The sequence below is a fragment of the Micromys minutus genome, assembly GCF_963924665.1.
Source record: "Micromys minutus genome assembly, chromosome: 11".
Classification (NCBI taxonomy): Eukaryota; Metazoa; Chordata; class Mammalia; order Rodentia; family Muridae; genus Micromys; species Micromys minutus.
The window spans coordinates 5,310,795-5,329,152 of record NC_137980.1 but is presented as its reverse complement, the minus strand read 5'-3'; the positions used below and the strand labels follow the sequence as shown (position 1 = coordinate 5,329,152).

At 43.0% G+C, this 18,358-nt stretch overlaps 1 protein-coding gene across 1 annotated transcript in view; it reads left to right on the top strand.

The window, feature by feature from the left end:
- Positions 1-18,036, top strand: part of ADGRV1 (adhesion G protein-coupled receptor V1) — a gene marked incomplete at both ends in the record, with an annotated part of 447,718 nt that extends 429,682 nt beyond the window's left edge. Inside the window, 3 exons of the mRNA XM_080925101.1 lie at positions 5,694-5,882; positions 9,218-9,395; positions 17,918-18,036. Of these exons, the coding sequence (XP_080781227.1) occupies positions 5,694-5,882; positions 9,218-9,395; positions 17,918-18,036 (486 nt within the window). The remainder of the gene's footprint in view (positions 1-5,693; positions 5,883-9,217; positions 9,396-17,917) is intronic.
- Positions 18,037-18,358: the final 322 nt, after the last annotated feature.

Sequence of the window (18,358 nt, the reverse complement as noted above, 5' to 3'; positions counted from 1 at the left end):
GCTGCTGCCATACACCAGTGGCTGCCTTCTGCTCCGACTTGCTAGACCAGTTAGCAGTTCCTCGCTTGCTTTTCTGGTCATTCTTCCTGAGTGTCCTCTGGCTGTTTCATCCTGAGCTCCCTGCTCTTTAGTCTGTCCATTGCTTCCAAAAGCAAAGCAACAAACACTCCTCACACCCCTCACAGCTTGGGTATCTCCACCACGCAGCTGTCTTCCACACGCAGGCCTCTCGCCCTACTTGCTCCCCTCTCCTCCGGTCTAGCACTTAAAATACGTTACATATTTTCACTTCAATCACGTAAGCCATTTAGTTTGCTTTCACAGCCAACTGCTCTCCACCAGCACCAGGTCACTCAGTGTCCCGAATCATCTGCTGAGTGACACTCTTCTGAGGCTACCTGCCGCAGCCTCGTTGGGGTTACACCACGAAATGATTAAGTAGGAACCAGCACCCTAACTTTTAAGGCCTTGGTTTCAAGACAGCAACTTGAAGGTGTAAAAGATTTAGGATGAAGTCATGATGACTGGAATCCCAGCACTTTGGAGGCTGACTTGGGAGGACTGTAATTGAGGCCAGGCTGGGTTACATAGAAATTTCCAGGCTAGCCTGGACTTTTTAGTAAGATCCTGGCTGTCTTTGTTACTGTTAGAACACTGTGAAGTGCCAGCAGGACCAAGGAAGCTTATCAAAGAAAGCATTCGATTTTTTCAGAGGAGTCCACGGTCATCATGGTAGGGCACAGTGACAAGCCACCAGGCTGGTGCTAGAGCAGTAGCTAGGAGCTTATATTCTGATCTGCAGCTTTGAGGGAGAGAAGGGGATGGACTGGCCCAGGGCCTTTGAACCGGAAGGGCCACCCACAGTGACACACCTCCTCAGGAACCAAAACTTAAAAATATATGAGCCTTTGATGGCCATCCCCATTCAGACCACCACACTGTCTCAGGAAAAACCATCCCCAAACTTTTATAAGCATTCTGGAAAGACTGTCATTAAGAACAGTGACCGGCTGCTCTTCCAGAAGACCTGGGTTTAATTCCTGCACGGTGGGTCACAACTGTCTGTAACTCCAGTTCCAAGGGACGTTCTGTTCTGGCTGTGGATGGTACACAGGTATAGCTGTGGGCAGGAGTAGAGCAGGCGAGAGAAAATAGAAGGAATGAGAGCAAACAGGTGAGAATATGGAGATGTCACACCCCGAAATTTGTATAATTAGCAACGGTTAATAAGCCAGGCAGTGACGGTGCATGCCTTTCATCCCAGCACTCAGGAACCGGAAACAGATGGATCTCAGAGTTCGAGGCCAGCCTGGTCTACAGCATGAGTTCCAGAGAAACCCCATGGTGATGAAGATAAAAAGTGCTTATACCAAAATTTGAATGTATAGTTTGTAATTTTATCATGTCTTCGCAACACATTCTTTTCTCACACAGTTATCTCGACTACAGTCTTACTTTCCCCTCTCCGGTCAGTTCCTCCCACTCCCTTCCCCCTTTGGTTTCACTTCCCTTCTGCCTCCTGTTAGTAAAGAACGGGCTTCTGGGACCTAACAGTTTGAGAATATTATACCTGAGCACTGTATTTATTTTTATAATTTCTACCTTTCTTCTTGTTCCAGATCCTCTAGTGTCCTCCCCAATCGCACTCTATTATTCTTTCATATCTATGTTGCATAAATATTAAATTAGGTTTATCTCTTTATCGGCCCCCTGCAGTCTCACTCTGAAGACTGCACTCTAGTGTGGAGCCCAGCACATGAACTTTGTCATATGGTTGAGAGAGCTACACTCCCCACGAGATTCCCTTCCCAGACGGTCCACTCCGCCCGGCACAAACATGACTCTAGGGCCCGATAGCTTTTCATACAGGTTTATATATCAAACTCTCAATCCACAAACCCTTTACACAATAAGATTACATCAAATGGACAAAGATACAAACTGCCCTACTATATGAGATAAAAGACCTATAGAATCCCTTAAGAATATTCATATCTACCTATTGCCAATTACGGTCATTCAGGTCTGCTTCCTCCAGCTCCATCTTGATTTCCCCTCAATCGCTGTTCCTCTTCTATTTTCCTACATTTTCCCACCTACCTCGCCAATCATATATCACCTTGACATCCATCCATATATCTAGAGATAGGTGCATTTATAACATACAAGCTCTGTGTGTGTGTGTGTGTGTGTGTGTGTGTGTGTAAACCCTGTATTTGTCTTTCTAATTTTGTCACTGGCCCAGAGTCTATTTTTCTTGCTGCCAAGTGACTGGTGATTCAAACTCCAGCAGGTCAGAACCCTAGAGTGAGTCCAAACCAGAAAGAAGGGCTCCTGGTGGCTTCCTCTGTTTGCCAAGGGAAGAGCAAAAGCAGAAAGCCTTTGTGGAAAAGTAACCACAGAAAGGAACAAACCTGGCCCAGTAGAAGGCCCAGAGACAGGAAGCTTAGTTCAAAGCAGCAGCTCCCAGGAGACACCCACCAGAGGAGCCCGGGACCCCACCCCAACCCCTGACTGCGTGTTCCTTCCCCCAGGAAGACGGGGTCTGTGCATGCACATGAGCTGGAAAGCACTGCCCTGGAGAAGAATCTTACCCAACCACTGCTGAATTGGTCAGTGTGAGAAACACACACCCTCTGTCCTTAGCCCTTCCCACTCCTGCCTGCCAATGGCGGTTTAGAACCATGGCCTCTGGTTTATTAATTACTTCTTGAGTCCTGCCTTTGAGCCAGAGACTATATTATAAACAAACAGATAGCATAACTAGGAGCACTGAGCATTTCTTTTCTAAGAAGTTTCGATTGGACGGATTTCTTTGAAATACCAAATGTCCTAGCTTAAGAGCTTAACTCTGATGATGCCGCTTTGTCCTGCCCCATGTCTGAGGGCAGCAGTGGCAGGCCTGGGGTGTCGCTGAGACAGGAACCCTCAGAGCTTGATGAAACTGGAGAAAGATCTCAGGAGAGGGTCCAGTACAGCCAAGCCACGTCCCACCTCCTGTTCTAACCAGTTCTGCCTCTCCTTGTTAAACTTGTGAACTGAAGCAGGGGGCTGACAGACATCAGGACAGAACAGCTGCACTCCCTTTGCCTGCTCCAGAGCAGGCTAGAGACCTGCCTCAGTGGTTAGAACTGTGGTTGCCCCCACCCACCCACCCACAAGGCTACTCAACCCCGATGACTCCGGTTCCAAGAGCCTCTGTGGGTTTCTGCATGGGTTTGATGCAAAGAAATCCATGTAGGCAAATAAATAGTATCAAACCAGCTAATAACAAGCAAGCAAACAATTCTTTTAAAAATAGTTATGAACGTGTGTAATCTTTTAGACTATGGATGATTTCACTTGTGGCTCACAGAACACCGACTAATAAGTTTATGTTCCTGGATCAAAAGAAATACAGGGTAGACCTTAATTTTATAGTCAATCCAGCTATAAATAAATTAAAGGCATTTTCATGATTATAGGACGACCACGAGAATAATCAGAACAGCAACCCACAGACACAATTAGCTTCCCTGTAAGCCTGGCATCTGTAAAAAGCAGGAAGTATAGAGAGCGGGTGTGTATAAACCCGACGCTTGGCAGGAGTCAGGTACTGTTTTATTTGTGTGCAGTGTGAGAGCAGCAGCCATACACTCGCTTCCCCTGCATCGCAGGGACTGGCAGGACAGACTGTGAGCAGGCAGCACTCTACAAAGTGAGGATCAAGGTGCTCTGTTGAACTTGCTGCACACAGCACTGTAGCGGGGCCTTGCACACAGCGTGCAGTACTTGGACGGGGAACTTGTTTTTACTGTGAGGTCAGAAACATCCACACCTGAGTACTTTGGATAAAGCAAGCACCCTTTCTATATTTGCACAGCTTGGCCTACACCAAAGCAAGAGTCCACTTAAGCCTGGTCTGCATATAAAGATCCTTTTCTTTTTATTTTAACCACGTCTGTGTTTCCTGGGGCACATCTAAAAGTCCCAGAAAGCTTTGCCGTGTGCGTTTCAGAGGAAAAACAGTGCAGTTTTCGAGTGTAGCTATGTTCAGCAGGCAGAACGCTTCCTGGCACACGAAAGGCTCTGGATGAAAACAAGCGGAGAGACTGCAGAGCTCTAACAGATGGTCCTGAGAGATGGCTTTTAAAGCACGGGGTTTGTTTCCTTATCCAGCTTTTAACCTCACACATCTCAACACTTACAGTGACCCCGAAATAAATCAGGAACATTTGCTCAACGTTTAAAGCTGACACTTTACTTTTTTTTTCCTGTTTTGTCTATTGCTGTGGCCAATGTAATTAGGTCACAGTCATGTGAAAAGTTAGTTGGATGAGAAAAAATGTTGGATGAGCACGGGTGTTTTCAGGAAGACTCTGTTTCTTTAACATGCACAGGAACATGTGTAGTCGAAACTATCTTGCTGGGCCTACACCATTTGGAATATTAATGTGCTCTCCAAAAGAACAGGCAAGGCCAAATCAAATCAATGCGTGCTTCTGCTTGCTCTTCCGGGATGGCTACAGCAATGAGTTTGCTTTAGTTTTCTAAGTTTATCATGCACGCCATTGATCTTTAAGCATGCTCTTAGATATAGAGACCAGCAAGGAGGAATCAGTACAGAGAACCTTGACTCTCACGGTCCCCCAGAGACAGCCGTGTATGTAAACGTTGCTGCTGACTGCTGGGCTGTGGTGAGTCCTAAGAAGCATGTCATTGACACGGGCCAGTAGACACTTCCGGCTGGTATCATTTCTATTGCTTCAGTACCATAGTGATGGTAGAAACCATGGGGACTCTGAATTTTACAAAATGCTAACACTTGTTTATGTTTCTGGAAAAAAATATGCTAATTCTATTTATTCTTTAATTATCTGGGTGTCTTTACTTTTATCTCTGTGGATTTAGAACTTTATCAGATTCTTGCTTGCATTCAAATTTTAAGCCTGTAAAAGAACTGTAAAAGAAAAGAGACCCCACAATTTAAGGTTATCTTACTGTCCAAATGAAACTGTCAGAAGCACCAGGCTTTGAACAGCAGCCATGCAGCATGGCACGTGTGGAAAACACGAAGGGAAAAGATGTAATGAAAGGCAGAGTACCTCTCCGTGATGGACGCAGAGGAATTATCACAGAGTGTGGTAGAGGAATTTGAAGGGCTGACAGCTTTTGAAGAATACACGTGGCAGCTCTGTTGCTCTTGTGTAACAAATGGAGAAGCCCGGCTACGGTTACGAGGTCGGCAGAGCTCCCTGTGCAGTGAGTGGTAAGGTCCACAGGCGACATGTGCATGGGGGTCAGGTGAGCGGATGCCACCTCCGCTAATTAGACATCAAGATGAAGAAAAACAGTCACTTTTTAGAGGACAAGTTGCTTGCTTTCTAGATGTTCATTAATTAATCTCTATGATTTGTTTCCATGTGTTAGGAAGGCACAGAGTTACTTACATATTAAGAAAAATGAGTAGGGAGGGCCCACACTTCCTAAGCAGCACTGATGGGCATTTAGTGACTTTGAATTGGCAGTGACCTCTCCTTCCCTGGCTGCTAGCATACTCAGTCACTCCTGGATTTGGGTAAGCCTGGAGCCTCCTGGAGATGCTCACATACACTTGATGCTGTGTTTACGCTTCAGCTGCTCTGGCCAGACTGCCCTTTGACAAACTCACTAATGTTTTTTTTTTTTTTTTTTTTTTTTTTTCCTTTTTATAGGGACTTTATGTTTTTGTGGTTTATTTCATTTTACACAACCAAACGTGTTGCCCTATGAAGGCCAGCTATACTGTGGAAATGAATGGTCACCCAGGACCCAGCACAGCCTTCTTTACCCCTGGGAGCGGAGTGCCACCAGCTGGAGAGATTACCAAGTCTACCCAGAACCTCATCAATGCCATGGAAGAGGTGTGTTCCCCACCCCCACCTCTGAATTTCCTCCTCCACCTCCTGAGCATCCCTCACATTCTGCATGTAAGACAGAAGTTACTGACTGCCCTCCTGAGTCCTTTTCCCTCTGCAATATTACTTGAGGTACAGTAATTATGTTTTTTCCTGTCCTCTGAGCAATTTGGACCAGCTGTTTATACTCAGAAATCAGAGAACAAATGTATCATTTCCATCAGAAACCTCCAGAGCTCCTAATTGGATGTGGTAGAGATATCGATATGTCTGAGAAATGTTCTTGTAAGATACTATTCTACCTAAACTCACACACACTGCTGTCTTTATTTGCCTGATTGGACACTTCTTCAATCCCAACAAAGAGAAGAAAACAAGCAGGGACTCTTTCCGATGTCAGACAGCCGAGCATCCTGAAACAGGCTCGGAGACTGCTTCTGCGGCACTCCTGGAAAATCTAGGCAGGATTTTCTCCATAAAATCTGCCTCTCACTGCTGGCTATACTTTTCTGTCCATACGAGTCTGATTTCCTGCGTCTGATTCACATGCCTCCACCCCTGCCTTTTGGTGACATATTCGAAGGGCCACTACTTAGACCGAAAAGCACACCTGAACAGATCTATGAAGAGGCAGTGATCTGTTCGGGTCCGGAATGTGCCATTCCTTATGAGAGAAGCAAGCAAGGAAAGGAGTATTTGTGTTACCTTTTCAAAGAGATATTGACAGGATGTTTGGCGGATAAATAGACAATGATGCGTAAGTGACTCTGAGACAGGTGCTAAATAGAGATGTGAATGTTCCATCTGTTTGCCAGAAATTTTCTTGATGTCATTGTTTTTAATAGTTGCACAATATATTATTGTGTAAATGCACCATTTGTTCTCTATCAGTTCTTCAGTTGAGGGGCATCTAGGTTGTTTACAGTTTCTGGCTGAAACAATTATAAATATATAAAAGTATCCTCGTGCAATGGTGGTGCATCTTTTGCCTAAGAGTGGTATAGCTGTACCTTGAGGTCCCAATTTTCTGAGAAACAGAAAAGTTGATTTTCCAAGTGGTTGTACAAGTTTGTACTCCCACCAGCAATGGAGGAGGGTCCCCTTGTTAAACATCCAGTACAAGCTGTTGCCTGAGTGTTTGATCTTAGCCATTCTGGTGGATACAGAGACCCACCAGATAAACATGAGGCAGAGCTCAGGGAATCTGGTAGAAGAGGAGAAGGAAGGAGCTAGAGGGGAGTCAGAGGGTCGAGAAAACCCACAGAACCAACTAACGGAAGCCCATCGAGGCTCACTGAGACTAAACCACCAACCAGACAGCAGACTTAGGTTTCTTACATATATGTAACAGAGATATCGTTTGGTCTTCACGTGGGACTCCTAATAGAGAAGGGGCTTATCTGACTTTGTTGGCTGCCTTTGGCTCCCTTTCCCCTAACTGGGTTGCCTTGTCTAAACACAATATAAGATGAGCCTAGTCCTACTGCAGGTTGATAGGCCAAGGTGGGTTGATATCCATGGGAGGCCTTCCTTCCTTTCTCAGAGTAGGAAAGAGAGTGAGGGCAGGGAGAGAAGAGGAGGTATGGAAAGCTGTAGCCAGGATTTAAAGTTAACTGATTAATGAAAAGAGCAAAGAGTTGTAATAGGCAGACAGAAAGAAATAAGTGATGAAGACAGACAGATAACCTTTCTTCCCAGCAACACGTTTTGTCTTGTTTGCCTGTAGGATGTAATCTCTTTCCCATCAATCTAAAATTTAAGCAAATGATCACAATGTCATTACTGTGTATAGCCTTTTGATTTGAATGAGAAAATTATAATATAAAGAATTATCAACTCACAATGGGTAAGCGTGAAGTAGATAAGTGGTTGTCAGGGCGATAGGAGAAAAGAAAGGATTTTGATTTAAAAGAATATATTTTAGCGATAATATGGATGAGTTAAGAAGGGTATTTAAAAGTTGAGATATGCCAGAGACAGAGAGGTGACCCCGCAGTTAAAGCACATCCGCTCCTACAGATAACCAGGTTTCAGTTCCCAGCATCTACCTGGTGACTCATAACCGTTTATAATTTGAGACCCTGGAATCCAGTGTTGTCGTCTGGCCTCTGTAGGAACCAGACCTACATACGGTGCACACACATGCCAACAGGCAAAACACACAAAATTAAAATAATATTCATGTCTTTATTACTTTGAAAATATATCGAAAGTTAGCATTATGTTTATATGCTGAACGTTTTTAAAACTGAGTTATTTTATCATAACGATAAACCAACAAGAATATTTTGAGATCCATTGTTCCTTTGGTTACCAATTTAACATCTGTTTCCATCTGACTTGTTTTATGAACTGTCTTTCAGCTACGTGTGGCTGAATTCAAGTAACTAACATTACAGATCTAGTATGTCAACCTCACTGTAAGTGTTTCGTGGACAAGAGTGCTCAGAAGCTGCTGTATCGGAGAACTCAGATAGGAAGCATTTATGTTACTGAAGAAAGTTCTAGATGTTTGAATTTTTAGTGACAATCATCTTGAGGTTTCACCTTCTGTCTTCGCTCAAGTTTATCTCTAAGGTCCCTGGTTTACTTCTCACTGTATGAGGTGTCCCTGCAGTGTCTTGGCATACCTTGCATCAGAAGGCAGCAGCTGTGCCCGCCTGTTTCTGGGCTGGAGCCACAGCTTGAGTGTTCCTCTGGGGCATGCACAACCGCATAGCTCACAGTCTGTCTGCATTCCTCGGAGGCTCCAAATTGGCCCTGATCCAGCTGTTGAGGAGAGACTGTGGGAGACATGTAAAAGTCCAGCAGAAGCAGGGAAGGCCAAGGAGAGAAGGGTTAAGGGCTAATTTTCCACTAACCTGGTTTGCCAGTAACCTAGAAAAACAGGAATACGGTTAATCATCTCAGGATAGAACTCTGTTTGAGTGTCTAATCAAAAGCAAGGAGGGATTTGGATATATTCCCTTTAATTCAGTATGTCCTTTGTGTACCGACTCTATTTAAAATATATTTTAAGAGTTGGAGTGTCTTCTGAACTTCCTTAACATACATTTTACAGAAACAAAAATGAAATGGTTTTATCTCCTCCAGCATGGAAACATAGCAATCTACATGTGGCTGAGAAATGGTTTTTTAAAAAAATCAGTCTATACTAACTCTAAGGAGAGAGGTAATGCCATGGAGAACAAACTTAACGCACGTACCCATAAAAATAACTCGATGGATCATTCACAAATTTTAATGAAATGTATTTCTACATTTCATTAAAATTGGGCTTTCAGATGAATACGTTCATTCTTGTTATCAATTATTCCTTCCTTCTACTCTTTCCCCAAAAGGTGCCATCTGACTGGGAGAGAGTGTCCTTCCAACAATCCAACCAGGCCAGCCCTGATCTGAAGACAAGTCCCCAGAATGGTGCCTCATTTCCTTCTTCTGGGGGCTATGGCCAGGGGTCCCTGATAGCTGATGAAGAGTCCCAGGAGTTTGATGACCTGATATTTGCATTAAAAACTGGTATGTATGAGACCCACACATGACTTTAGAAGCGGCCGTCCTGCATTGATACTTTATGTCCCCATGCAGAAGCACTGTCATCCTTGGTACAGTTCCCTTCCCATGACCCAGTTCTGATCCCAGTCAAACCCGAAGAGATCTTGTTGTCACATCAAATACAACACAGCCTAAAAATAATTTATAACTTGCTTCTAAGGAAGAAAACAACATACTCTAACAAATGTAAATATCTGTGTCCTAAATCCCAGCTAGAACACAAAGATCTTAGGGAGTTCAGTTCAGTATCAGGATACTCACTGAGGAATTTTGTTCTGATCTGAAAAGAAGGATATCATTTATGAGAAATGTTTTCCAGGTACTTTGAGAAGCAATGAACATTGTATGTGTTACAGTTCTCAAAGTGTCAAAATCACATGTTGTATCTCACTGACGTGTGTGTGCTGCATGTGTGTAAGTGGTACGTTTCAGTTCTTCTCAATCTGTCACCCTAGTGAGTAATTCATTAGAGAAATAAGATCCCCAGCTCAGGACCACATCACCCAGAAATGGAGAAAGTAAGAAATCTGACCGAAGGCCACACACTCCAAGCAAAACTCACTGATGGATACAATTTGGATCACACACACTAATGATACAAACTTTCCACCACTCTTGAGGATACCCCAGTCAAACAAAGAGAAGATGGTTTATTTTCCATTTATGAGTTTAGAGGTTTCAATCTGTGGTCAGCAGCTTCCATGGCTTTTAGGCCCAATGACAAAGTAGAAACATCAAGGAAGTGCCTGAGGAAAGATGCCCACTGCTTGGCAACCAGAAGGGCCCTGGGTCAAGATGTCCTTGTCCAGCAACCCGCTTCCTCAAATCTGGTACCACTTCGCATAGTTCTAAGCTCCCAGTGCCCACTCAGTTTCTGAAAATACCAGTGAATTACATCACTGACTAGGTCAGAATGAGTCCCTGTTATCTAATGGGGTATCTCATAATTAAGAAATCGTGAGTCCGCAAAGCAGGTCACTGCATCCTGGTGTCTCCCTGTTCTCATACCTAGAATGCCACACAGCCCCCAAGCCCTCTTGAGAAGTGACACATTCTACTGACAGGAATAAGAACTCAACTGGTGGTGATGTCACAGGCCTGGGGGGAACTTTCTAATCATGAACGATTGGATGGATAAAAGCATGAAATCTGGGACTGCTGGGGAGGAATGGGCACGAGAGTTAAAGAAGGGAGGAAGTTAGAGAGTTTGGGGATCAAGGAAGGAAATCCATCTCAGCTGAAGAACATGTAGGGTTTAAATAAAAACAGAGGAGGGACTCTACACATTGAAACGTCTAAATAAAACTCTCAGTCTTAACAGTGTGCAATGCTTGTTCGTGAAGAACAGCATTGGGGTGGGGTAGAAACAGTGGGCCAAGTAGCCTGTTACACCCTGTCAGACACTCTGCTTGTACTGTTGGCAACACAGCAGTGTAATCCTGCAGATGAACCTTTGTAGTCATTCCTCCAGGGGTCCCCTGCCTGGGTGTATTGAGGAAACTATAGATTGACAGTTCAAATGTTATTTTCACAGTGTTAAAAGACCCAGTTTACTGAATTTAACCTTGCATTTCCGGAATCTATTTAGTGACAGTTTCCTTTAGGGAGTGCAGAACCTCTGCTCTGTTTAGCACACTGTTAGCATGATGCTTGCCAGTCATAAATTGTGGGGCATTTATAGTTGATCATGGAGGGTTTTTGAGGCAAATTTACAAAAGTATAAAGAGTAAATTATCAGGAAGGGATGGCAATGGATCAGAGCAGGCCAGGGTGAGCGGCTAAGATCTCCCATGGGAAAGGGAAAGAAGACAGAGAGCTCAGGGAGGCACTGAGGACAGATGGAGAATGGCTTCTTACCTGAGTGAGCAGTGCAGAGCTTCCTTAGTGCAGAGCATTCCTCATGAATATTCATAAGGTTTCAAAATCACAAGCAACGGACCAAGGTAGAAGATAACATTTGGAATACATCAGGGCAGGAATCTTGTTGGTAGCTAAGGGGAATTATTAAATTTGAATTTGGAGAGAAGTTAGAGGAAGAATGGAAAACAGAAATATAAACCAGGTAATGCACCTGTCAAAAGGGAAGAAGGTCCCACAGAGAAATTTGAGCAAATAGGAAAGACAACTAAAGACAGAAAAGAGTTTTAAGGAGACTGGACTGACTAACTACATAAAACACTGAGAAGTTGAGACTGAACAGAGGTCTACTGGGCAGATTAGGTCCCGGCTCTGTATACAGTGTCACTGGATTGTGACACTCACACTGAAGTACGGGGATTCCTCGGCATAATTAAATTAGATCTGTCAACTATTTCTATAACCACTGCTGAGTGCATTTGGTCCAGGAACGCATGGAATGACTTGCTTCAAGATTTAGCTTAGCATGCCATCGAGTTCTCTGAACTTGTTAGGAAAAAGAATATATTAAGAGATCAAAATGGCAATTCCTATAATTAGAAAGGCTACTATAATAACCAGACATCAGCCCCAGGACACATTCTGTCATAGGAGATGGTCAAATAAAAGAGCCACCCACATGCTGTCTTTCTGCAGTGGTGCATCACTGACCTGTAGTCGAGACTCGGCCTTCCAAAGTGTTTTGCTTGACTCACAGAGCATTTTAACATTTTTGAGCAAATATTAAAACTGTAGAGATGCCATACATAAGGATTTTAAAGGAACAAAGGTGTTGGAATACAAAGAAATGTGCTTGCTGTACGTATATACCATTACACACTTTCTATCTGCATCTCCACTTTTCCCTCTTGTTAAACCTCTTCCTTCCCAGTTCCTCCCTCCAGTCTGCCCTCGTGGCATGTGCATTCCATTTTACTGGATTTCTTTTTCCTGTATTCCTCTTCCTTCTCCTTCAGCCTGTCTACTTTACATGAACAATTGTATCCCTTTTTGAAAATCCTGTTGTCATATCCCATGCATATACTTGCATTAATAGTTGGACTCGGTGGGTTGAGACTTGAACTTGGGTGAGAGACTGGTAGGACTTGGAAGGGAATATGAGGATATTCATACTTTAGTTTGCTACCGCCTGATTGCTGATTGCACCATGATTATCACATGATACAGAAGTTAGGATGGTTTAAATTTGTGCCAAGTTTCATATTTATTTTGTAGACAGTGTTGAACCCTTTATGTTTGATAACTCAGAACCATGTATATTTGCCAGTATGTGAAACCGGATCACAAGATTGAATGGTATCTCCATTCTTCGGCTGTCCTATGGTATGATATGACACCCCTCCCCAGGATAAGTCAGATCTTCACCCAACACCTGACTCTGTAAAACAAAATAAGCATCACCCTCTTCTTAACTATGCACAGTAATGTACTGGGAAGATGGGACACATGAGATTCATCTACATTGTTTCTTGTAGGGTTTTGTGGCTGCCCATTCTCTCTACCACAGTCATTGAGTTTTTCCTGAATTCTTGAAGTATTAAGACTAAAATACTTTTCAGGCAGACAAAAAAACACCATTAAGAGTTGGTACTTGTTAGATCATTCTGCCTGGCTTTCCTTGATGCTAAGTGTAGGGCTCTTGCCATTTCTCTCTAGTTGGTCCCTTGCTGAGAAGTTCTCTCACCCATTCACCTCCTTCTTGCCCAGATTAACCTGTTCCCATCACCTTCTCTCTATAGAATGGCCTCTGTCTGTTGAGTTCACTGGGATTCTTCTTAAACAGACTCCCCAGCTTTCTGTCTGTACCTTTTGTTCTCTGAAAGCCTGGAGGTAAACCTCAGTGTTGGCATCTGGTGTCTCTGACCTACACTTTTGCCTTATTTTGATTTTTGTGCAGAAATATATACCCCAAGTTGTCTTATTTTGCTTTTTGATTTGTTAAGAGAAAAAAATATAAAATTTTGTTGTTGAATAATAAATATTTCAATATTATTACATTACTAAAACTTTTAAGTGTATTGTCTATGTGAATAGTCTAGTTCTTAGTTTAAGAAAAGATTTTAAGGTTTTTGTTAGACGTCTTTTTCTTTTATAACTAATATGCATTGTTTTAGGAGACTATAAATTTGGCATCCAATTCACAGCAACTGAGGTGGTGGATTAAAGCAGGAAGCTGTTTATATAGAGATTGAGAGAGCACTACAATTCAGAGTACTCCAGAGGGTCACAGCAAGAACTAAAATGAAAGAAGGCATTCTCTCACTTTCTCTCTGTTTCTCTGAAAAAAAGAAATGTTTTTAAAAAATCAAATTAGAAAGAAACAAAAATACCAATAAGGCAAAACAAACACACAACAGCACAGAGTTTGTGTTGGTCAGCTACTCCTGGACATGGGCCCGGCCTGGAATATGGTTGATGCTCCCAGTGACACTCTGTTGGAGAAAACTACTTTCCTATTTCCCAGAAAATCGAGAGTAGTTCTTAGTAAGGAACAGCACTTCGTGGCTACTTCCCCTTCTCCATGCTGAGATTTTGTTTGGTTTGAACTTGTTGGGTCCTAGGCAAACTGCCACAGTCTCTGGAAGTTCATGTGTGAGTATCAGCCCCGTTGTGTCTGAACAATGCAGTTTCCTTGGAGTCATCTAACACCTCTGGGTCCTGCAGTCTTCTTGTTCACATAAGTTCCTGAGCTTTGAAAGGAAGGGCTTGATAAAGAAAAGCCACTTAGGGCTGTGGATCTCAAAGTCTCCCCTGCTTTGCACATTGTCTAGGTGTGGGTATCTGTCAATTCCCATCTACTGCAAGGAAATGGGAATTCCTTTAGTAGAAGGTTTCCCTATAGGCACTATAGCCCATATAGTATCCAGGCTTTGACCACTTTCATAGTATTAGGTAGGTATGGGCTCCATCTCATGGAGTAGACCATAAATCTAATTTTTAAAACATAATAGGTTGTACCCATAAAACTTGTACCTCACCAACTTCTGAGCTTCTGCAAGGTCACTTCTCCAGTTCTGCCCTTTGTAGCACACACCTTGTCTTCTAGGCTCCAGCTGCCTGTTCTCCACTGCCGCGGCTGCTCTTGGTGGTCAACTCATGGTACTGGCATCTCCAAAACACTGCTGTCTTCTGCTGCATCTGGACTGCACTTTCACAGATAGATTCTCATAGGTTTTCTTTGCATGTTGCTAACCTCAACTTCACCAGTCAACTCTCCTGGCCTCTCACAGAGCCAAGCATCCGCTGCTACTCCTTTGTGTTTCAAAACCAGTACCATCTAGGTGACTTTTACACATTACCAAGTCTGGCTGCCAATTTGAGGTACAACTGTGGCTACCTCTGGAACACAGCTTCTCTGTGCTCTAAGGAAACACTTCCCAGAAAAGTTCACCTTAGTAATGCTGATCTATTCCTAATCACTGCTAATTTCTTAGTTCCAGCTCACCAGCATTAATCATCCCAGTAATGCAAAGGTTTCCCTTTAGTAGTTCTGATATCTTGTTAATCACAGCTGATTCTTCAGCCCCACCTAACCAAAACCACAGAAACTTCACAATCAAAATAGCAACAACCCTGTTGAGTCTTTAATCTTCCTCTGAAATTTCACAAGCCAGGCCTCCATCTTCTGCACTGTTCTTAACATTATCTTCCAAACTCATATAGAACATCCCACAGAGCTCTCAACATCCCAATGGCTCTTCTAGCTCAAAGTTCCAAAGTCCTTCCACAGTCTTCCCCAAAACATGGTCAGATTGTCACAGGAATACCCAACTCCTGGAACCAGTTTGTCTTAGGGTTTCTATTCCTGCACAAAACATCATGACCAAGAAGCAAGTTGGGGAGGAAAGGGTTTATTCAGCTTACACTTCCACATTGCTGTTCATCACCAAAGAAAGCCAGGACTGGAACCCAAGCAGGTCAGGAAGCAGGAGCTGATGCAGAGGCCATGGAGGAATGTTACTGACTGGCTTACTTCTCCTGGCTTACTCAGCTTGCTTTTTTATAGAACCCAGGTCCACCAGCCCAAGGATGGCACCATCCACAGTGGGTCCTCCCACCCTTGATCACTAGTTGAGAAAATGCCTTACAGCTGGATCTCAGGAAGGCATTTTCTCAAGGGAGGCTCCTTTCTCTGTGATAATTCTAGCTGTGTCAAGATGACACACAAAACCAGCCACTACATCGTTTCTTAGAAGATGCTGTCCTCCCCACTGGTTGCTTGCTAACTACCTAACATCTATGCTCATTCAGACCAAAACACCTATCAGAAGCTTGAAAGCGAATATCCACATATAAGAGAAAACATCCAATATGTGTCTTTTATAGTCTGGGTTACCTCACTCATAATGATGAATTCTAGCTCCCTCCATTTACATTCAAATTCCATAGTTCACTTTTCTTAACAGTAGACTAATATTCTACTATATATCTGCACCATATTTTCATTAGCCATCCATCAGCTAATGGATATACAGTCTGTTTCTAGTTTTGGGTTATTATGAATAGAGCAAGAATGAACACGGATTGAGTAAAGAACATTGTTGTAAGAAGTATAGTCTGTTGGGTATATGCCCAAGAGTTGGATTGTGAGGTAGATTCCTAGCTTCCTAAGAAACCTAAACATTGATTTCCAGTGACTGTACCAATCTTTCCTCCTGCCACAAATGAGTAAGTGTCCCCCATCCCTGCATTATTGCCAGCATTGGCTGTCATTTGATTTATTGATCCTGGCAACAGTTGCTGGGATAAGATGAAATATCACAGTAGTTTCACTTGTATTTCCCTGAAGAACAAGGATATTTATCCCATTTTAAAGTGTTTCTCAGCCATTCTGTGTTCCCTCTTTTGAGAAATCTCTGAAAAGGATGCTAGTGAATCTCACTAGTTCTGCACCAAGAGGTCCAAGGTGACGCAGGTGGACTCAAAGCCTGGTTTCAGAATACACATCATAAAGATAGACCAAACGCCCATAGTGCACCAAGTACTTGTATGAGCGTGAGCCAGAACAACGGGAAGGATGCAATACAGGCCAGAAATTAAAGGCAGCACCTGAACTGATCTTCATAGGAAAAGCACAGGCAGCCTCATGAAGGAATAACATCTAGACACAGACAGTAGGGAAACAGAAAATGATAACTTGGGAAGAGTGATATAGACACAGGAAAGAATGAGGCAGAAGGAATGACAGACAAGCTCAGGGGAGGTAGGGCTTAGCTAGGAGTTGCCATAGATTCTGGGTTTTTTCTCCACACATGCTATGCTAAAGCTAAGAATAACCCATAGCTACCCACAGAATTACTTTCCTCACAGAGAAGGACTTAGTCCTACCTCTGCCACTGGCTTCTTACTTGAATTCCATTCTGCAAAGCTGAATGGCCATCAGGGAGGAAGCACTGGGAACTGTTGCCTGGTAATTGGGACTAGCAAACTCTGCGACCACATCTGCATTCTCTTTCTCACTGAGTGTGTGTGTGTGTGTGTGTGTGTGTGTGTGTGTGTGTGTGTGTGTAGAAAAAGAAAGAGTTATTACAGTCTCCACATACTGAAGAAAAGAACAAGTATTGACCTAGTATAATTTTAAATTATTTTGCATTTTGAGGAAAAAGTATTGCTAGAAAAAGGAGTGTTTCATACAGCTAGCGTCCCGAGTTTCCAGGGAGAATGTTTTGACACTGCTATTTACAGGCCTTTGCTTTGGAGTCAGTCTTCAGTCCCAATTGCCTTGGAGCAGTGATAGGTACACCACATGACCTCCTCCCTACAAGTCGGCCTTTCTTCTCAGACTAAGGGACAACACTTAGCATCTCCCAAGGGGCTATGGGACCCAGTGGAATTCAAAGGGTTGGTACGCTATTGATGAGTAAGTCTACTAGATCACCTGATTCTCTATGTTGGTAAGCCCTTAGTTGAGAAGTCTCATTCTCTATTATATATATTTACCTGCCCATCACATGTCAACAGGAAAACAGATAGAGAAAGCCAAGTGTGGCAGCTCACTCAGCACCCAGCCCGGGGCAGGAGGTTTGCTGTGAGTTTAAGGCCAGCCTGGGCTACAGAATAAGACACTGTTTCAGAACAAAACAAAAACATGAGGAACCAGAAGTAATATCTTTCTAAATCAATTCCTACACCAGGCACGGTGACGCATGCTTTTAATCCTAATATTCAGGAAGCAGAGGCAGGCATCTCTCTCTGAGTTCAAGGCCAGCTTGGTCTACAAATCGAGTCCAGGATAGCAGGGCTGTTATACAGAGAACCCCTATCTCAGGATAAACAAAAACAAGACAATAAAAACAAAAAAGAAAAACAAAAAGAATTGACTTCTACTTTTAAAAGCTACCAAAGTCCAAAATCAGGTCAAGTTAAAGTGTAACGTAATTTCAAGTTATTTGTTATTTATTCCAGATAAATAGGCTGGAATTTCACTAATATAGAAATAAGATGTATTGGTTTAATATAACTTGATACTCAATGCTCCCCACACTTTTACATTGATATAACTTAATAAGTTATTAATAATTTATTACGCTAATGGTCTGTGTTTATGTGTTTATTCTTTTTTATTCCAGGTGCTGGTCTCAGTGTCAGTGACAATGAATCTGGTCAAGGAAGCCAGGAGGGAGGCACCTTGACTGACTCCCAGATTGTAGAGCTCAGAAGGATACCAATTGCTGACACGCACCTCTGAGAGTCCCAGTAACACTATCCAGTAGAAAGAGGACAAGATTCCTCGTTGCCTTGGCTTTTCTACTAAACTCTGTAGGCATTTACAGCCATGTAGTAACTCAGCACATCATACCGAGCGATTAACACGGAAGTGAATTTATGTTTGGAATATACTTTGCTTGGTGTTTGTGCAACTTAAAAATGACCGCTATGATAAAAGATCAGATCATCCCTGTAAGTTACAAGGATGCACATCGTCCAAACATCTCAGCCTTTTTCTAGTCATCTGAACTTGAACTAACATTGTTTGATGAAAATAAGTATCAATAAATGCATTAGAATCC